The sequence below is a fragment of the Oncorhynchus gorbuscha genome, linkage group LG23, assembly GCF_021184085.1.
Source record: "Oncorhynchus gorbuscha isolate QuinsamMale2020 ecotype Even-year linkage group LG23, OgorEven_v1.0, whole genome shotgun sequence".
NCBI lineage: Eukaryota > Metazoa > Chordata > Actinopteri > Salmoniformes > Salmonidae > Oncorhynchus > Oncorhynchus gorbuscha.
In genome coordinates, this window is record NC_060195.1 from 25,521,394 (window position 1) to 25,545,126 (window position 23,733).

At 41.6% G+C, this 23,733-nt stretch overlaps 1 protein-coding gene across 1 annotated transcript in view; it reads right to left on the reverse strand.

Annotated features, from left to right (window-relative positions):
• LOC124010774 (slit homolog 3 protein-like) overlaps window positions 1-23,733 on the reverse strand; it is a 444,233-nt gene that overhangs the window by 99,120 nt on the left and 321,380 nt on the right. The window contains exon 19 of the mRNA XM_046323430.1: window positions 16,316-16,459. Within this exon, the coding sequence (XP_046179386.1) occupies window positions 16,316-16,459 (144 nt within the window). The remainder of the gene's footprint in view (window positions 1-16,315; window positions 16,460-23,733) is intronic.

The following is a 23,733-nucleotide window of genomic DNA, read 5'->3' on the forward strand; positions in this document are numbered from 1 at the left end:
AAACTAGCCAACCCTTCCACAGTACCTGCCTGGAGCATCACAGTGTTATAGTCAACACTAGCCAACCCCTTTACAGTACCTGGAGCATCACAGTGTTATTGTCAACACTAGTCACTCCCTCCACAGTACCTGGAGCATCACAGTGTTATAGTCAACACTAGCCATCCCATCCACAGTACCTGGAGAATCACAGTGTTATAGTCGACACTAGCCAACCCCTCCACAGTACCTGGAGCATCACAGTGTTATAGTCAACACTAGCCATCCCATCCACAGTACCTGGAGCATCACAGTGTTATAGTCAACACTAGCCAACCCCTCCACAGTACCTGGAGCATCACAGTGTTATAGTCAACACTAGCCATCCCATCCACAGTACCTGGAGAATCACAGTGTTATAGTCAACACTAGTCACCCCCCCCCCCCCCCCCCCCACAGTACCTGGAGCATCACAGCGTTATAGTCAACACTAGTCACCCCCTCCACAGTACCTGGAGCAACACAGTGTTATAGTCAACACTAGCCAACCCCTTTACAGTACCTGGAGCATCACAGTGTTATAGTCAACACTAGCCAACCCCTTTACAGTACCTGGAGCATCACAGTGTTATAGTCAACACTAGCCAACCCCTTTACAGTACCTGGAGCATCACAGTGTTAAAGTCAACACAAGTTATCCCCTCCACAGCACCTGGAGCATCACAGTGTTACAGTCAACACTAGTTATCCCCCCCCCCCTCCACAGTACCTGGAGCATCACAGTGTTATAGTCAACACTAGTCACCCCCCTCCACAGTACCTGGAACTTCACAGTGTTAAAGTCAACACTAGTCATCCCCTCCACAGTGCCTGCCTGGATTATCAAAGTGTTATCGCCGACACTAGCTGTCCCCTCCACAGTACCTGGAGAATCACAGTGTTATTGTCAACACTAATCATCCCCTCCACAGGAACTGGAGAATCACAGTGTTATAGTCAACACTAGCCATCCCCTCCACAGTACCTGCAGAATCACAGTGTTATTGTCAACACTAATCATCCCCTCCACAGGAACTGGAGAATCACAGTGTTATAGTCAACACTAATCATCCCCTCCACAGTATCCGGAGAATCACACTGTTATAGTCAAAACTTGCCAACCCCTTTACAGTACCTGGAGCATCACAGTGTTATAGTCAGCACTAGTCATCCCCTCCACAGTGCCTGCCTGGATTATCACAGTGTTATCACCGACAATAGCCATCCCCTCCACAGTACCTGGAGAATCACAGTGTTATAGTCAACACTAATCATCCCCTCCACAGGAACTGGAGAATCACAGTGTTATAGTCAACACTAATCATCCCCTCCACAGTACCTGGAGCATCACAGTGTTATAGTCAACACTAATCATCCCCTCCACAGTACCTGGAGCATCACAGTGTTATAGTCAACACTAGCCAACCCTTCCACAGTACCTGCCTGGAGCATCACAGTGTTATAGTCAACACTAGCCAACCCCTTTACAGTACCTGGAACATCACAGTGTTATTGTCAACACTAGTCACTCCCTCCACAGTACCTGGAGCATCACAGTGTTATAGTCAACACTAGCCATCCCATCCACAGTACCTGGAGAATCACAGTGTTATAGTCGACACTAGCCAACCCCTCCACAGTACCTGGAGCATCACAGTGTTATAGTCAACACTAGCCATCCCATCCACAGTACCTGGAGCATCACAGTGTTATAGTCAACACTAGCCAACCCCTCCACAGTACCTGGAGCATCACAGTGTTATAGTCAACACTTGCCATTCCATCCACTGTACCTGGAGAATCACAGTGTTATAGTCAACTCTAGTCACCCCCCCCCCCACAGTACCTGGAGCATCACAGCGTTATAGTCAACACTAGTCACCCCCTCCACAGTACCTGGAGCAACACAGTGTTATAGTCAACACTAGCCAACCCCTTTACAGTACCTGGAGCATCACAGTGTTATAGTCAACACTAGCCAACCCCTTTACAGTACCTGGAGCATCACAGTGTTAAAGTCAACACAAGTTATCCCCTCCACAGCACCTGGAGCATCACAGTGTTATAGTCAACACTAGTTATACCCCCCCCCTCCACATTACCTGGAGCATCACAGTGTTATAGTCAACACTAGTCACCCCCCCCCCTCCACAGTACCTGGAACTTCACAGTGTTAAAGTCAACACTAGTCATCCCCTCCACAGTGCCTGCCTGGATTATCAAAGTGTTATCGCCGACACTAGCTGTCCCCTCCACAGTACCTGGAGAATCACAGTGTTATTGTCAACACTAATCATCCCCTCCACAGGAACTGGAGAATCACAGTGTTATAGTCAACACTAGCCATCCCCTCCACAGTACCTGGAGAATCACAGTGTTATTGTCAACACTAATCATCCCCTCCACAGGAACTGGAGAATCACAGTGTTATAGTCAACACTAATCATCCCCTCCACAGTACCTGGAGCATCACAGTGTTATAGTCAACACTAGCCAACCCCTTTACAGTACCTGGAGCATCACAGTGTTATAGTCAACACTAGTCACTCCCTCCACAGTACCTGGGGCATCACAGTGTTATAGTCAACACTAGCCAACCCTTCCACAGTACCTGCCTGGAGCATCACAGTGTTATAGTCAACACTAGCCAACCCCTTTACAGTACCTGGAGCATCACAGTGTTATTGTCAACACTAGTCACTCCCTCCACAGTACCTGGAGCATCACAGTGTTATAGTCAACACTAGCCATCCCATCCACAGTACCTGGAGAATCACAGTGTTATAGTCGACACTAGCCAACCCCTCCACAGTACCTGGAGCATCACAGTGTTATAGTCAACACTACCCATCCCATCCACAGTACCTGGAGCATCACAGTGTTATAGTCAACACTAGCCAACCCCTCCACAGTACCTGGAGCATCACAGTGTTATAGTCAACACTAGCCATCCCATCCACAGTACCTGGAGAATCACAGTGTTATAGTCAACACTAGTCACCCCCCCCCCCCCACAGTACCTGGAGCATCACAGCGTTATAGTCAACACTAGTCACCCCTCCACAGTACCTGGAGCAACACAGTGTTATAGTCAACACTAGCCAACCCCTTTACAGTACCTGGAGCATCACAGTGTTATAGTCAACACTAGCCAACCCCTTTACAGTACCTGGAGCATCACAGTGTTATAGTCAACACTAGCCAACCCCTTTACAGTACCTGGAGCATCACAGTGTTAAAGTTAACACAAGTTATCCCCTCCACAGCACCTGGAGCATCACAGTGTTATAGTCAACACTAGTTATCCCCCCCACCCTCCACAGTACCTGGAGCATCACAGTGTTATAGTCAACACTAGTCACCCCCTCCACAGTACCTGGAACTTCACAGTGTTAAAGTCAACACTAGTCATCCCCTCCACAGTGCCTGCCTGGATTATCAAAGTGTTATCGCCGACACTAGCTGTCCCCTCCACAGTACCTGGAGAATCACAGTGTTATTGTCAACACTAATCATCCCCTCCACAGGAACTGGAGAATCACAGTGTTATAGTCAACACTAGCCATCCCCTCCACAGTACCTGGAGAATCACAGTGTTATTGTCAACACTAATCATCCCCTCCACAGGAACTGGAGAATCACAGTGTTATAGTCAACACTAATCATCCCCTCCACAGTATCCGGAGAATCACACTGTTATAGTCAACACTTGCCAACCCCTTTACAGTACCTGGAGCATCACAGTGTTATAGTCAGCACTAGTCATCCCCTCCACAGTGCCTGCCTGGATTATCACAGTGTTATCACCGACAATAGCCATCCCCTCCACAGTACCTGGAGAATCACAGTGTTATAGTCAACACTAATCATCCCCTCCACAGGAACTGGAGAATCACAGTGTTATAGTCAACACTAATCATCCCCTCCACAGTATCCGGAGAATCACACTGTTATAGTCAACACTTGCCAACCCCTTTACAGTACCTGGAGCATCACAGTGTTATAGTCAGCACTAGTCATCCCCTCCACAGTGCCTGCCTGGATTATCACAGTGTTATCACCGACAATAGCCATCCCCTCCACAGTACCTGGAGAATCACAGTGTTATAGTCAACACTAATCATCCCCTCCACAGGAACTGGAGAATCACAGTGTTATAGTCAACACTAATCATCCCCTCCACAGTATCCGGAGAATCACACTGTTATAGTCAACACTTACCAACCCCTTTACAGTACCTGGAGCATCACAGTGTTATAGTCAGCACTAGTCATCCCCTCCACAGTGCCTGCCTGGATTATCACAGTGTTATCACCGACAATAGCCATCCCCAACACAGTACCTGGAGAATCACAGTGTTATAGTCAACACTCATCATCACCTCCACAGTACCTCAAGCATCACAGTGTTATAGTCAACACTAGTCATCCCCTCCACAGTACCTGGAGAATCACAGTGTTATAGTCAACACTAATCATCCCCTCCACAGTACCTGGAGCATCACAGTGTTATAGTCAACACTAATCATCCCCTCCACAGTACCTGGAGCATCACAGTGTTATAGTCAACACTAATCATCCCCTCCACAGTACCTGGAGCATCACAGTGTTATAGTCAACACTAGCCAACCCTTCCACAGTACCTGCCTGGAGCATCACAGTGTTATAGTCAACACTAGCCAACCCCTTTACAGTACCTGGAGCATCACAGTGTTATTGTCAACACTAGTCACTCCCTCCACAGTACCTGGAGCATCACAGTGTTATAGTCGACACTAGCCAACCCCTCCACAGTACCTGGAGCATCACAGTGTTATAGTCAACACTAGCCATCCCATCCACAGTACCTGGAGCATTACAGTGTTATAGTCAACACTAGCCAACCCCTCCACAGTACCTGGAGCATCACAGTGTTATAGTCAACACTTGCCATCCCATCCACTGTACCTGGAGAATCACAGTGTTATAGTCAACACTAGTCACCCCCCCCCCCACACAGTACCTGGAGCATCACAGCGTTATAGTCAACACTAGTCACCCCCTCCACAGTACCTGGAGCAACACAGTGTTATAGTCAACACTAGCCAACCCCTTTATAGTACCTGGAGCATCACAGTGTTATAGTCAACACTAGCCAACCCCTTTACAGTACCTGGAGCATCACAGTGTTAAAGTCAACACAAGTTATCCCCTCCACAGCACCTGGAGCATCACAGTGTTATAGTCAACACTAGTTATACTCCCCCCTCCACAGTACCTGGAGCATCACAGTGTTATAGTCAACACTAGTCACCCCCCTCCACAGTACCTGGAACTTCACAGTGTTAAAGTCAACACTAGTCATCCCCTCCACAGTGCCTGCCTGGATTATCACAGTGTTATCACCGACAATAGCCATCCCCTCCACAGTACCTGGAGAATCACAGTGTTATAGTCAACACTCATCATCACCTCCACAGTACCTCAAGCATCACAGTGTTATAGTCAACACTAGTCATCCCCTCCACAGTACCTAGAGAATCACAGTGTTATAGTCAACACTAATCATCCCCTCCACAGTACCTGGAGCATCACAGTGTTATAGTCATCACTAATCATCCCCTCCACAGTACCTGGAGCATCACAGTGTTATAGTCAACACTAGTCACCCCCCCTCCACAGTACCTGGAGCATCACAGTGTTATAGTCAACACTAATCATCCCCTCCACAGTACCTGGAGCATCACAGTGTTATAGTCAACACTAATCATCCCCTCCACAGTACCTGGAGCATCACAGTGTTATAGTCAACACTAATCATCCCCTCCACAGTACCTGGAGCATCACAGTGTTATAGTCAACACTAGTCATCCCCCTCCACAGTACCTGGAGCAGCATCACAGTGTTATAGTCAACACTAGTCACCTCCCCCCTCCACAGTACCTGGAGCATCACAGTGTTATAGTCAACACTAATCATCCCCTCCACAGTACCTGGAGCATCACAGTGTTATAGTCAACACTAGCCATCCCCTCCACAGTATCTGGAGAATCACAGTGTTATAGTCAACACTAATCTTCCCCTCCACAGTACCTGGAGCATCACAGTGTTATAGTCAACACTAATCATCCCCTCCACAGTACCTGGAGCATCACAGTGTTATAGTCAACACTAATCATCCCCTCCACAGTACCTGGAGCATCACAGTGTTATAGTCAACACTAATCATCCCCTCCACAGTACCTGGAGCATCACAGTGTTATAGTCAACACTAGTCATCTCCCCCCCCTCCACAGTACCTGGAGCATCACAGTGTTATAGTCAACACTAATCATCCCCTCCACAGTACCTGGAGCATCACAGTGTTATAGTCAACACTAGCCATCCCCTCCACAGTACCTGGAGCATCACAGTGTTATAGTCAACACTAGCCATCCCCTCCACAGTACCTGGAGCATCACAGTGTTATAGTCAACACTAGCCATCCCCTCCACAGTACCTGGAGCATCACAGTGTTATAGTCAACACTAGCCATCCCCTCCACAGTATCTGGAGCATCACAGTGTTATAGTCAACACTAATCATCCCCTCCACAGTACCTGGAGCATCACAGTGTTATAGTCAACACTAATCATCCCCTCCACAGTACATGGAGCATCACAGTGTTATAGTCAACACTAGCCATCCCCTCCACAGTATCTGGAGAATCACAGTGTTATAGTCAACACTAGCCATCCCCTCCACAGTATCTGGAGAATCACAGTGTTATAGTCAACACTAATCATCCCCTCCACAGTACCTGGAGCATCACAGTGTTATAGTCAACACTAGCCATCCCCTCCACAGTACCTGGAGCATCACAGTGTTATAGTCAACACTTGCAGATTTATTTCACCCAGGTCCCTTTTTACCATCTGTTATGAGGCTATGATGCTACGAGGCTATGATGACATGAGAATATGAGGCTATGAAAATATGAGGCTATGATGCTGTGATGCTATGTGGCATTCTCTCAACCAGCTTCATGATGTAGTCACCTGGAATTAATTTAAATTAACAGGTGTGCCTTGTTAAAAGTTAATTTGTGGAATTTCTTTCCTTCTTAACCGCATATGTTCAATTGGTCGGATTACCAGAATATAGTTCATTTCTCTCCACCTTCTGATGTTCCCAGAATCTCTATGTTAACCAAGGTGTTTGCAAATGTAACAGCAGTAGGGTAGATAGAGGAAAAAGGGGGGAAGAGGTATTTATGACTGTCATAAACCAAACCCCAGGCCAACGTCATGACACTGTAAATTTGTTTATTTCACTTCTGTTTATTATCTATTTCACTTGCTTTGGCAATGTAAACATATGTTTCCCATGCCAATAAAGCCCATAAAATGGAATTGAAATTGAAACTGAATTGAGAGAGCGAGAGAGAGAAAGAGCAAGAAGTCGCTCTGTCCCATCGTGACTGACTGTTTCTCTGATACACTTGTACACTGGGATCACAGCTGGGCCCAGTGCTGTGCTGCCTGGCCAGGTCCGCTCTACGCGGTGCAGGTTCACAAACCAGACAGTAATTTTAGTCAGGCCGCGCTGGAGCGGATCCGTCAGTGTCGGCGGCCGCAGGGTAATTAGAAAGCTGGCAGACCACAGCACTACTTTTACTCTCCAAGAGAGAAGCGATAGTCAGGGAGGGAGGGAGGGAGGGAGGGAGGGAGGGAGGGAGGGAGGGAGGGAGGGAGGGAGGGAGGGAGGGAGGGAGGGAGGGAGGGAGGGGGAGGGAGGGAGGGAGGGAGGGAAAGAGAGCTGATAGACATAGAGGCAGTAGAAGTGGAAGGAGAAGGGAGGAGACTAGTGACCCAAGATAAACATGATTCCATGTACAGGTTACATATGAGGAGACTAGTGCCCCAAGATACACATGATTCCATGTACAGGTTACATATGAGGAGACTAGTGCCCCAAGATACACATGATTCCATGTACAGGTTACATATGAGGAGACTAGTGCCCCAAGATACACATGATTCCATGTTATATATGAGGGGATAGTTAGATAAACATGATTCCATGTTATATATGAGGGGACAGTTAGATAAACATGATTCCATGTTATATATGAGGGGACAGTTAGATAAACATGATTCCATGTTATATATGAGGGGATAGTTAGATAAACATGATTCCATGTTATATATGAGGGGACAGTTAGATAAACATGATTCCATGTTATATATGCGGGGATAGTTAGATAAACATGATTCCATGTTATATATGAGGGGAAAGTTAGATAAACATGATTCCATGTTATATATGAGGGGAAAGTTAGATAAACATGATTCCATGTTATATATGAGGGGATAGTTAGATAAACATGATTCCATGTACATGTTATATATGAGGGGATAGTTAGATAAACATGATTCCATGTTATATATGAGGGGACAGTTAGATAAACATGATTCCATGTTATATATGAGGGGACAGTTAGATAAACATGATTCCATGTTATAGATAAACATGAGGGGACAGTTAGATAAACATGATTCCATGTTATATATGAGGGGATAGTTAGATAAACATGATTCCATGTTATATATGAGGGGACAGTTAGATAAACATGATTCCATGTTATATATGAGGGGACAGTTAGATAAACATGATTCCATGTTATATATGAGGGGACAGTTAGATAAACATGATTCCATGTTATATATGAGGGGATAGTTAGATAAACATGATTCCATGTTATATATGAGGGGATAGTTAGATAAACATGATTCCATGTTATATATGAGGGGACAGTTAGATAAACATGATTCCATGTTATATATGAGGGGAAAGTTAGATAAACATGATTCCATGTTATATATGAGGGGAAAGTTAGATAAACATGATTCCATGATTTGTTATATGAGGGGAAAGTTAGATAAACATGATTCCATGTTATATATGAGGGGAAAGTTAGATAAACATGATTCCATGTTATATATGAGGGGATAGTTAGATAAACATGATTCCATGTTATATATGAGGGGACAGTTAGATAAACATGATTATGTTATATATGAGGGGATAGTTAGATAAACATGATTCCATGTTATATATGAGGGGACAGTTAGATAAACATGATTCCATGTTATATTAGTTAGATAAACATGATTCCATGTTATATATGAGTTAGATAAACATGATTCCAGTTAGATAAACATGATTCCATGTTATATATGAGGGGACAGTTAGATAAACATGATTCCATGTTATATATGAGGGGATAGTTAGATAAACATGATTCCATGTTATATATGAGGGGACAGTTAGATAAACATGATTCCATGTTATATATGAGGGGACAGTTAGATAAACATGATTCCATGTTATATATGAGGGGACAGTTAGATAAACATGATTCCATGTTATATATGAGGGGACAGTTAGATAAACATGATTCCATGTTATATATGAGGGGATAGTTAGATAAACATGATTCCATGTTATATATGAGGGGATAGTTAGATAAACATGATTCCATGTTATATATGAGGGGATAGTTAGATAAACATGATTCCATGTTATATATGAGGGGACAGTTAGATAAACATGATTCCATGTTATATATGAGGGGAAAGTTAGATAAACATGATTCCATGTTATATATGAGGGGACAGTTAGATAAACATGATTCCATGTTATATATGAGGGGGGGACAGTTAGATAAACATGATTCCATGTTATATATGAGGGGGGGAAAGTTAGATAAACATGATTCCATGTTATATATGAGGGGAAAGTTAGATAAACATGATTCCATGTTATATATGAGGGGATAGTTAGATAAACATGATTCCATGTTATATATGAGGGGACAGTTAGATAAACATGATTCCATGTTATATATGAGGGGATAGTTAGATAAACATGATTCCATGTTATATATGAGGGGACAGTTAGATAAACATGATTCCATGTTATATATGAGGGGACAGTTAGATAAACATGATTCCATGTTATATATGAGGGGATAGTTAGATAAACATGATTCCATAGTTAGATAAACATGATTCCATGTTATATATGAGGGGATAGTTAGATAAACATGATTCCATGTTATATATGATGGGGACAGTTAGATAAACATGATTCCATGTTATATATGAGGGGACAGTTAGATAAACATGATTCCATGTTATATATGAGGGGATAGTTAGATAAACATGATTCCCATGTTATATATGAGGGGACAGTTAGATAAACATGATTCCATGTTATATATGAGGGGAAAGTTAGATAAACATGATTCCATGTTATTATAGTTAGATAAACATGATTCCATGTTATATATGAGGGGATAGTTAGATAAACATGATTCCATGTGATTCCATGTTATATATGAGGGGACAGTTAGATAAACATGATTCCATGTTATATATGAGGGGACAGTTAGATAAACATGATTCCATGTTATATATGAGGGGACAGTTAGATAAACATGATTCCATGTTATATATGAGGGGACAGTTAGATAAACATGATTCCATGTTATATATGAGGGGATAATGATTCCATGTTATATATGAGGGGACAGTTAGATAAACATGATTCCATGTTTAAACATGATTCCATGATGAGGGGACAGTTAGATAAACATGATTCCATGTTATATATGAGGGGACAGTTAGATAAACATGATTCCATGTTATATATGAGGGGGGACATGATTAGATAAACATGATTCCATGTTATATATGAGGGGACAGTTAGATAAACATGATTCCATGTTATATATGAGGGGACAGTTAGATAAACATGATTCCATGTTATATATGAGGGGACAGTTAGATAAACATGATTCCATGTTATATATGAGGGGACAGTTAGATAAACATGATTCCATGATAAACATGATTCCATGTTATATATGAGGGGATAGTTAGATAAACATGATTCCATGTTATATATGAGGGGACAGTTAGGACAGTTAGATAAACATGATTCCATGTTATATATGAGGGGACAGTTAGATAAACATGATTCCATGTTATATATGAGGGGACAGTTAGATAAACATGATTCCATGTACATGTTATATATGAGGGGATAGTTAGATAAACATGATTCCATGTTATATATGAGGGGACAGTTAGATAAACATGATTCCATGTACATGTTATATATGAGGGGACAGTTAGTTATGATTCCATGAGGGGACAGTTAGATAAACATGATTCCATGTTATATATGAGGGGACAGTTAGATAAACATGATTCCATGTTATATATGAGGGGACAGTTAGATAAACATGATTCCATGTTATATATGAGGGGACAGTTAGATAAACATGATTCCATGTTATATATGAGTTAGATAAACATGGACAGTTAGATAAACATGATTCCATGTTATATATGAGGATAGTTAGATAAACATGATTCCATGTTATATAAACAGTTAGATAAACATGATTCCATGTTATATATGAGGGGACAGTTAGATAAACATGATTCCATGTTATATATGAGGGGACAGTTAGATAAACATGATTCCATGTTATATATGAGGGGACAGTTAGATAAACATGATTCCATGTTATATATGAGGGGACAGTTAGATAAACATGATTCCAGTTAGATAAACATGATTCCATGTTATATATGAGGGGACATGAGGGGACATGTTAGATAAACATGATTCCATGTTATATATGAGGGGACAGTTAGATAAACATGATTCCATGTTATATATGAGGGGACAGTTAGATAAACATGATTCCATGTTATATATGAGGGGACAGTTAGATAAACATGATTCCATGTTATATATGAGGGGACAGTTAGATAAACATGATTCCATGTTATATATGAGGGGACAGTTAGATAAACATGATTCCATGTTATATATGAGGGGACAGTTAGATAAACATGATTCCATGTTATATATGAGGGGACAGTTAGATAAACATGATTCCATGTTATATATGAGGGGACAGTTAGATAAACATGATTCCATGTTATATATGAGGGGACAGTTAGATAAACATGATTCCATGTTATATATGAGGGGATAGTTAGATAAACATGATTCCATGTTATATATGAGGGGACAGTTAGATAAACATGATTCCATGTTATATATGAGGGGACAGTTAGATAAACATGATTCATGTTATATATGAGGGGACAGTTAGATAAACATGATTCCATGTTATATATGATTCCATGTTATATATGCAGGGGACAGTTAGATAAACATGATTCCATGTTATATATGAGGGGACAGTTAGATAAACATGATTCCATGTTATATATGATGGGGACAGTTAGATAAACATGATTCCATGTTATATATGAGGGGACAGTTAGATAAACATGATTCCATGTTATATATGAGGGGATAGTTAGATAAACATGATTCCATGTTATATATGAGGGGACAGTTAGATAAACATGATTCCATGTTATATATGAGGGGACAGTTAGATAAACATGATTCCATGTACATGTTATATATGAGGGGATAGTTAGATAAACATGATTCCATGTTATATATGAGGGGACAGTTAGATAAACATGATTCCATGTACATGTTATATATGAGGGGACAGTTAGATAAACATGATTCCATGTTATATATGAGGGGACAGTTAGATAAAAACATGATTCCATGTACATGTTATATATGAGGGGATAGTTAGATAAACATGATTCCATGTTATATATGAGGGGACAGTTAGATAAACATGATTCCATGTACATGTTATATATGAGGGGACAGTTAGATAAACATGATTCCATGTTATATATGAGGGGACAGTTAGATAAACATGATTCCATGTTATATATGAGGGGACAGTTAGATAAACATGATTCCATGTTATATATGAGGGGACAGTTAGATAAACATGATTCCCATAGTTATATGATTCCATGGAGGGGACAGTTAGATAAACATGATTCCATGTTATATATGAGGGGACAGTTAGATAAACATGATTCCATGTTATATATGAGGGGACAGTTAGATAAACATGATTCCATGTTATATATGAGGGGATAGTTAGATAAACATGATTCCATGTTATATATGAGGGGAGTTAGATAAACATGATTCCATGTTATATATGATGGGAGTTAGATAAACATGATTCCATGTTATATATGAGGGGACAGTTAGATAAACATGATTCCATGTTATATAAACATGATTCCATGTTATATATGGGACAGTTAGATAAACATGATTCCATGTTATATATGAGGGGACAGTTAGATAAACATGATTCCATGTTATATATGAGGGGACAGTTAGATAAACATGATTCCATGTTATATATGAGGGGACAGTTAGATAAACATGATTCCATGTTATATATGAGGGGACATGAGTTAGATAAACATGATTCCATGTTATATATGAGGGGACAGTTAGATAAACATGATTCCATGTTATATGAGGGGACAGTTAGATAAACATGATTCCATGTTATATATGAGGGGACAGTTAGATAAACATGATTCCATGTTATATATGAGGGGACAGTTAGATAAACATGATTCCATGTTATATATGAGGGGACAGTTAGATAAACATGATTCCATGTTATATATGAGGGGACAGTTAGATAAACATGATTCCATGTTATATATGAGGGGACAGTTAGATAAACATGATTCCATGTTATATATGAGGGGACAGTTACATGATAAACATGATTCCATGTTATATATGAGGGGACAGTTAGATAAACATGATTCCATGTTATATATGAGGGGACAGTTAGATAAACATGATTCCAGTTAGATAAACATGATTCCATGTTATATATGAGGGGACAGTTAGATAAACATGATTCCATGTTATATATGAGGGGACAGTTAGATAAACATGATTCCATGTTATATATGAGGGGACAGTTAGATAAACATGATTCCATGTTATATATGAGGGGACAGTTAGATAAACATGATTCCATGTTATATATGAGGGGACAGTTAGATAAACATGATTCCATGTTATATATGAGGGGACAGTTAGATAAACATGATTCCATGTTATATATGAGGGGACAGTTAGGGATTCCAGTTAGATAAACATGATTCCATGTTATATATGAGGGGACAGTTAGATAAACATGATTCCATGTTATATATGAGGGGATAGTTAGATAAACATGATTCCATGTTATATATGAGGGGATAGTTAGATAAACATGATTCCAGTTAGATAAACATGATTCCATGTTATATATGAGGGGACAGTTAGATAAACATGATTCCATGTTATATATGAGGGGATAGTTAGATAAACATGATTCCATGTTATATATGAGGGGACAGTTAGATAAACATGATTCCATGTTATATATGAGGGGACAGTTAGATAAACATGATTCCATGTATATATGAGGGGATAGTTAGATAAACATGATTCCATGTTATATATGAGGGGACAGTTAGATAAACATGATTCCATGTTATATATGAGGGGACAGTTAGATAAACATGATTCCATGTTATATATGAGGGGACAGTTAGATAAACATGATTCCATGTTATATATGAGGGGACAGTTAGATAAACATGATTCCATGTTATATATGAGGGGACAGTTAGATAAACATGATTCCATGTTATATATGAGGGGATAGTTAGATAAACATGATTCCATGTTATATATGAGGGGACAGTTAGATAAACATGATTCCATGTTATATATGAGGGGATAGTTAGATAAACATGATTCCATGTTATATATGAGGGGATAGTTAGATAAACATGATTCCATGTTATATATGAGGGGACAGTTAGATAAACATGATTCCATGTTATATATGAGGGGACAGTTAGATAAACATGATTCCATGTTATATATGAGGGGACAGTTAGATAAACATGATTAAACATGATTCCATGTTATATATGAGGGGACAGTTAGATAAACATGATTCCATGATTCAGTTAGATAAACATGTTATATATGAGGGGACAGTTAGATAAACATGATTCCATGTTATATAGGGGACAGTTAGATAAACATGATTTATGTTATATATGAGGGGACAGTTAGATAAACATGATTCCATGTTATATATGAGGGGACAGTTAGATAAACATGATTCCATGTTATATATGAGGGGACAGTTAGTTAGATAAACATGATTCCATGTTATATATGAGGGGATAGTTAGATAAACATGATTCCATGTTATATATGATGGGATAGTTAGATAAACATGATTCCATGTTATATATGAGGGGACAGTTAGATAAACATGATTCCATGTTATATATGAGGGGATAGTTAGATAAACATGATTCCATGTTATATATGAGGGGATAGTTAGATAAACATGATTCCATGTTATATATGAGGGGATAGTTAGATAAACATGATTCCATGTACATGTTATATATGAGGGGATAGTTAGATAAACATGATTCCATGTTATATATGAGGGGACAGTTAGATAAACATGATTCCATGTTATATATGAGGGGATAGTTAGATAAACATGATTCCATGTTATATATGAGGGGACAGTTAGATAAACATGATTCCATGTTATATATGAGGGGACAGTTAGATAAACATGATTCCATGTTATATATGAGGGGATAGTTAGATAAACATGATTCCATGTTATATATGAGGGGATAGTTAGATAAACATGATTCCATGTTATATATGAGGGGACGTTTTATTCATCAGATAAATGTTCATTTATTTATACGTTGTCTTCTGGGTGGTCATGGGTAAGAGGCATAACATCTTAATAGTTCTCATTTTAATACTGATCATGTCTGACAAGTTAATCTCAGACATAACATTGTATCATCGCCATCAACTAAAATGTTGCTTCATTTCGAATCATGTTCCATTGGACCGCGAGACAATATTTCGAAAGCAGCCATTTTCATAAGGACATTTGCCATGATGTTGCTAGCTTTGGAAAGATAAAACTCTATTTTGTCGATGCTCCAGGGGCGGTCGTAAATAGAAACTATTAGTGGCTTGATAACGAGGGAACAGAGGCTCCAACAAAACAAGCTTGTAATTACCAAGACCATCTGCAGCAGTATTCTGTAGCCATGGAGAGACTGTAGGTTGTCCGTCTTTCCAGAACCAGGGCTGGGTTAGGAGACATCTCTCAAACAGTCAGGTGGTGGGGGGAAGAGGGGATGAGGAGGAGAGGTGGATAGAGGACGATGGGGGGGAGGGAGATGAGACTTCCGTGGAGAGGGAGTGATCTCACAGACAATCAGGTGGTGTGTGGTGAGGAGAAGAGGAGGGAGAGGGAGAAAGAGAGTGTGTAAGGGAGTGGGGAGACTTACATGGTGGAGAGGGAGTGCAGTGTGGTGAAGGCTCCCGGGGTGATGGTGGAGATTCGGTTGTCATAGAGAGACAGCAGGCGTACGGAGCTCAGGCCTGTGAAGGTGGTGTTGTCCACACAGCCTAGCTGGTTACTCCTCAGCATCCTGTCGTGGAGATACGCGCGCACAGACACACACACACACACATCATGGTGAGATGGGAAACCAATAGGAACACTGTGGTACTGACAACATGACCAGGAAAAACTCTACGTCCTAGTTGTGCTGTTTTTCTGTTATGTGATGGTAGGCTGTGAGACTGTTAGACTGCAGTATGTTGAACATGTCCCCTGCTCTTGGGCTGTGTGGCTGGGGCCTTGTATAATCCAATGTTATTGTGACTAGAAGTGTTCTGGCCCAAAAGGGGAGTTTGTTTTGGAGCGGGCCAAAAGGGGGGGCTTCTAAACCAAATGGTTAGGTTAACGGAGAGGGGGGGGGGGGCTAAACTAAATGGTTAGGGTTAGGTTAACGGAGAGAGAGGGGGTCTAAACTAAATGGTTAGGGTTAGGTTAACGGAGAGAGGGGGGTCTAAACAAAATGGTTAGGGTTAGGTTAACAGAGAGAGAGAGAGGGGGGGTCTAAACTAAATGGTTAGGGTTAGGTTAACGGAGAGAGGGGGTCTAAACTAAATGGTTAGGGTTAGTTTAACGGAGAGAGGGGGAGGGGTCTAAACTAAATGGTTAGGGTTAGTTTAACGGAGAGAGGGGGAGGGGTCTAAACTAAATGGTTGGGGTTAGGTTAACGGAGAGAGGGGGGAGGGGTCTAAACTAAATGGTTGGGGTTAGGTTAACGGAGAGAGAGAGGGGGTCTAAACTAAATGGTTAGGGTTAGGTTAACGGAGAGAGGGGGGTTCTAAACTAAATGGTTAGGGTTAGGTTAACGGAGAGAGAGAGGGGGGTCTAAACTAAATGTTTAGGATTAGTTTAACGGAGAGAGGGGGGTCTAAACTAAATGGATAGGGTTAGGTTAACGGAGAGAGGGGGGGGTCTAAACTAAATGGTTAGGGTCAGTTTAACGGAGAGAGGGGGGTCTAAACTAAATGGTTTGGGTTAGGTTAACGGAGAGAGGGGGGGTCTAAACTAAATGGTTAGGGTTAGGTTAACGGAGAGAGGGGGTCTAAACTAAATGGTTAGGGTTAGGTTAACGGAGAGAGGGGGGTCTAAACTAAATGGTTAGGGTTAGGTTAACGGAGAGAGGGGGGTCTAAACTAAATGGTTAGGGTTAGGTTAACAGAGAGAGAGGGGGGGGTCTAAACTAAATGGTTAGGGTTAGGTTAACAGAGAGAGAGGGGGTGTCTAAACTAAATGGTTAGGGTTAGGTTAACAGAGAGAGAGGGGGTGTCTAAACTAAATGGTTAGGGTTAGGTTAACAGAGAGAGAGGGGGTGTCTAAACTAAATGGTTAGGGTTAGGTTAACAGAGAGAGAGGGGGTGTCTAAACTAAATGGTTAGGGTTAGTTTAACGGAGAGAGAGAGAGGGGGGTCTAAACTAAATGGTTATGGTTAGGTTAACAGAAAGAGAGGGGGTGTCTAAACTAAATGGTTAGGGTTAGGTTAACGGAGAGAGGGGGGTCTAAACTAAATGGTTAGGGTTAGGTTAACGGAGAGAGAGAGAGAGGGGGGGTCTAAACTAAATGGTTATGGTTAGGTTAACAGAGAGAGAGGGGGTGTCTAAACTAAATGGTTAGGGTTAGGTTAACGGAGAGAGAGAGGGGGTCTAAACTAAATGGTTGGGGTTAGGTTATCGGAGAGAGAGAGGGGGTGTCTAAACTAAAAGGTTGGGGTTAGGTTAATGGAGAGAGAGGGGGGTCAAAACTAAAGGGTTAGGTTAATGGAGAGAGAGGGGGGGTCTAAACTAAAGGGTTAGGTTAACGGAGAGAGAGAGGGGGGTCTAAACTAAATGGTTAGGGTTAGGTTAACAGAGAGAGAGGGGGTGTCTAAACTAAATGGTTAGGGTTAGGTTAACAGAGAGAGAGGGGGTGTCTAAACTAAATGGTTAGGGTTAGGTTAACAGAGAGAGAGGGGGTGTCTAAACTAAATGGTTAGGGTTAGTTTAACGGAGAGAGGGGGGTCTAAACTAAATGGTTAGGGTTAGGTTAACGGAGAGAGAGAGAGGGGGGGGTCTAAACTAAATGGTTATGGTTAGGTTAACAGAAAGAGAGGGGGTGTCTAAACTAAATGGTTAGGGTTAGGTTAACGGAGAGAGGGGGGTCTAAACTAAATGGTTAGGGTTAGGTTAACGGAGAGAGAGAGAGGGGGGTCTAAACTAAATGGTTATGGTTAGGTTAACAGAGAGAGAGGGGGTGTCTAAACTAAATGGTTAGGGTTAGGTTAACGGAGAGAGAGAGGGGGTCTAAACTAAATGGTTGGGGTTAGGTTATCGGAGAGAGAGAGGGGGTGTCTAAACTAAAAGGTTGGGGTTAGGTTAATGGAGAGAGGGGGGTCTAAACTAAAGGGTTAGGTTAATGGAGAGAGAGGGGGGTCTAAACTAAAGGGTTAGGTTAACGAGAGAGAGGGGGGGGTCTAGACTAAAGTGTTAGGTTAAAGGAGGGGGAGGGATGATTCCAAACTTAAGCACAGAGGAAGAAGGAAAAGTGGGAGCATCCAACCAGAGCCCCTCTGTGATGAACATTCAACCAGAGCCCCTCTGTGATGAACATTCAACCACAGCCCCTCTGTGATGAACATTCAACCAGAGCCCCTCTGTGATGAACATTCAACCAGAGCCCCTCTGTGATGAACATTCAACCAGAGCCCCTCTGTGATGAACATCCAACCAGAGCCCCTCTGTGATGAACATTCAACCAGAGCCCCTCTGTGATGAACATTCAACCAGAGCCCCTCTGTGATGAACATTCAACCAGAGCCCCTCTGTGATGAACATTCAACCAGAGCCCCTCTGTGATGAACATTCAACCACAGCCCCTCTGTGATGAACATTCAACCAGAGCCCCTCTGTGATGAACATTCAACCAGAGCCCCTCTGTGATGCACATCCAACCAGAGCCCCTCTGTGATGAACATCCAACCAGAGCCCCTCTGTGATGAACATCCAACCAGAGCCCCTCTGTGATGAACATCCAACCAGAGCCCCTCTGTGATGAACATCCAACCAGAGCCCCTCTGTGATGAACATCCAACCAGAGCCCCTCTGTGATGAACATCCAACCAGAGCCCCTCTGTGATGAACATCCAACCAGAGCCCATCTGTGATGAACATTCAACCAGAGCCCCTCTGTGATGAACATTCAACCAGAGCCCCTCTGTGATGAACATTCAACCAGAGCCCCTCTGTGATGAACATTCAACCAGAGCCCCTCTGTGATGAACATGTGAAAGCAGGAAATACTGCATTAGCCTCTAATAAGCAGGGATCAGAGACAGGCAAACTCAATTTAGATCATGCTCCTGGGATTTAAAAGCCTGTAAATTCAATACTGCAGGACAATGACTCCATTCATGTTCCCCTATGCACACCCCCCTCCCCAATTCGCTTCATTAGGACCAAAGCAGCCCCATCAGAAAGCCTTTCTGGACATTAGTTAGGCTACAGAATATGAATTATCTGCTCTCAATTTTGTGTCAAAATAAGGTGGCTACGAGCTGTGACTGCATTTCATCGAGAGAGAGAGAGAGAGAGAGAGAGAGAGAGAGAGAGAGAGAGAGAGAGAGAGAGAGAGAGAGAGAGAGAGAGAGTTTGAGAGAGAGAGAGAGAGAGAGAGAGTTTGAGAGAGAGAGAGAGAGAGAGAGAGAGAGAGAGAGAGAGAGAGAGTTTGAGAGAGAGAGAGAGAGAGAGAGTTTGAGAGAGAGAGAGAGAGAGAGAGAGAGAGAGAGAGAGAGAGAGAGAGAGAGAGAGTTTGAGAGAGAGTTTGAGAGAGAGAGAGAGAGAGAGAGAGAGAGAGAGAGAGAGAGAGAGAGAGAGAGAGAGAGAGAGAGATGATCTTGGACTACAGGAAAAGGCGGGCCGAACAGGCCCCCATTAACATTGGCAGGGCTGTAGAGGAGCAGGTTGAGAGTTTCAAGTGCCTTGGTGTCCACATGTTTATAGTCAATGTATTGTCTGTTTAGGAGTGTGTATGTCTGTGAATGTTGTTGAGTATACAGTGGTTAGATGTATTGTCTGTTAGGGAGTGTGTATGTTTGTGAATGTTGTTGATGTATTGTCTGTTATGGAGTGTGTATGTCTGTGAATGTTGTTGAGTATACAGTGGTTAGATGTATTGTCTGTTAGGGAGTGTGTATGTCTGTGAATGTTGTTGATGTATTGTCTGTTATGGAGTGTGTATGTCTGTGAATGTTGTTGAGTATACAGTGGTTAGATGTATTGTCTGTTAGGGAGTGTGTATGTCTGTGAATGTTGTTGATGTATTGTCTGTTATGGAGTGTGTATGTCTGTGAATGTTGTTGAGTATACAGTGGTTAGATGTATTGTCTGTTAGGGAGTATGTATGTCTGTGAATGTTGTTGAGAATACAGTGGTTAGATGTATGGTCTTTTAGGGAGTGTGTATGTCTGTGAATGTTGTTGAGAATACAGTGGTTAGATGTATTGTCTGTGAGGGAGTATGTATGTCTGTGAATGTTGTTGAGTATACAGTGGTTAGATGTATTGTCTGTTAGGGAGTATGTATGTCTGTGAATGTTGTTGAGTATACAGTGGTTAGATGTATTGTCTGTTAAGGAGCGTGTATGTCTGTGAATGTCTAAAGGTTGTTGAGTATACAGTGGTTAGATGTATTGTCTGTGAGGGAGTATGTATGTCTGTGAATGTTGTTGAGTATACAGTGGTTAGATGTATTGTCTGTTAGGGAGTATGTATGTCTGTGAATGTTGTTGAGTATACAGTGGTTAGATGTATGGTCTGTTAGGGAGTATGTATGTATGTCTGTGAATGTTGTTGAGTATACAGTGGTTAGATGTATGGTCTGTTAGGGAGTATGTATGTCTGTGAATGTCTGAATGTTGTTGAGTATACAGTGGTTAGATGTATGGTCTGTTAGGGAGTATGTATGTCTGTGAATGTCTGAATGTTGTTGAGTATACAGTGGTTAGATGTATGGTCTGTTAGGGAGTATGTATGTCTGTGAATGTCTGAATGTTGTTGAGTATACAGTGGTTAGATGTATGGTCTGTTAGGGAGTATGTATGTATGTCTGTGAATGTCTGAATGTTGTTGAGAATACAGTGTTAGATGTATGGTCTGTTAGGGAGTATGTATGTCTGTGAATGTCTGAATGTTGTTGAGAATACAGTGGTTAGATGTATGGTCTGTTAGGGAGTATGTATGTCTGTGAATGTTGTTGAGTATACAGTGGTTAGATGTATGGTCTGTTAGGGAGTATGTATGTCTGTGAATGTCTGAATGTTGTTGAGTATACAGTGGTTAGATGTATGGTCTGTTAGGGAGTATGTATGTCTGTGAATGTCTGAATGTTGTTGAGTATACAGTGGTTAGATGTATGGTCTGTTAGGGAGTATGTATGTCTGTGAATGTCTGAATGTTGTTGAGTATACAGTGGTTAGATGTATGGTCTGTTAGGGAGTATGTATGTCTGTGAATGTCTGAATGTTGTTGAGTATACAGTGGTTAGATGTATGGTCTGTTAGGGAGTATGTATGTCTGTGAATGTCTGAATGTTGTTGAGTATACAGTGGTTAGATGTATGGTCTGTTAGGGAGTATGTATGTCTGTGAATGTCTGAATGTTGTTGAGTATACAGTGGTTAGATGTATGGTCTGTTAGGGAGTATGTATGTCTGTGAATGTCTGAATGTTGTTGAGTATACAGTGGTTAGATGTATGGTCTGTTAGGGAGTATGTATGTCTGTGAATGTCTGAATGTTGTTGAGAATACAGTGTTAGATGTATGGTCTGTTAGGGAGTATGTATGTCTGTGAATGTCTGAATGTTGTTGAGAATACAGTGGTTAGATGTACTGTGTGTGGACACATTATTGAATAGATTCATACGGTGTATAAACACTAATGTTAGTCACTTTGGATAAAATCATCTGCTTAATGGCATAACAGTGTATTCCGAAAGTATTCCGACCCCTTGACTTTTTCAAATGTTATTACATTACAGCCTTATTCTTAAATGGATGATAAAAACAATTCCCATCAATCTACACATAAAACCTTATAACAGCAAAGAAAAAACAGGTTGCAAATGTTAATTTTGTTTGAAGCACGATTACAGCCTCAGGTTGGACGGGGAGCGTCGCTGCACAGCTATTTTCAGGTCTCTTCAGAGATGCTAGGCTGGGCCACTCAAGGACCTTCAGAGAATTGTCCCGAATCACTACTGCGAATTCTTGGCGGTGTGCTTAGTGTCATTGTCCTGTTGGAAAGCGACCCTTTGACCCCAGTCTGAGGTCCTGAGCACGCTGGAGCAGGTTTTCATCAAGGATCTGTGTGCTCCATTCAACTTTCCCTCGATCCTGCCTAGTCTCCCAGTCCCTGCCACTGAAAAACATCTCCACAGCATGATGCTGCCACCACCATGCTTCACCGTAGGGATAGTGGCATGTTTCCTCCAGGCGTGAAACTTGGCATTCAGGCCAAAGAATTCAATCTTGGTTTGATCGACTCCAGGCGGTCATGTGCCTTTTACTGAGGAGTGGCTTCAGTCTGGCCTCTCTACCATAAAGGCCTGATTGGTGGAGTGCTGCAGCGATGGTTGTCCTTCTGGAAGGTTCTCCCATCTCCACAGAGGAACTCTAGAGCTCTGTCAGAGTGACCATCAGGTTCTTGGTCACCTCCCTGACCAACGCCCTTCTCCCCTGATTGCTCAGTTTGGCCGGGCGGCCAACTACTGGAAGAGTCTTGGTGGTTCCAAACTTCTTCCATTTAAGAATGATGGAGGCCACTGTGTTCTTGGGGACCTTCAATGCTGCAGACATGTTTTTGGTACCCCTTCCCAGATGTGCCTCGTCATAATCCTGTCTCGGAGCTCTACAGACAATTCCTTCGACCTCATGGCTTGGTTTTTGCTTCGACATGCACTGTCAACTGTGGGAGCTTATATAGACAGGTATGTGTATTTCCAAATCAAGTCCAATCAAATGAATTTACCACAAGTGGACTCCAAACAAATTGTAGAAACATCTCAAGGATGATCAATGGGAACAGGATGCACCTGAGCTCATAGAAAAGGGTCTGAATATTTATATAAATAAGTCATTTCTGTTTTTTATTTTCAATACATTTCTCAAAAAATCCCAAAACATGTTTTTTGCTTTGTAATTATAGGGTATTGTGTGTAGATTGATAAGGAAATGTTTTTCTCCTTTACAATACATATTGATGCTCTTATTCTGATGACATGATGATCGATAAACATATTCTCGCTCTTATCCATAATCTCATCATGTAGACTAGCCT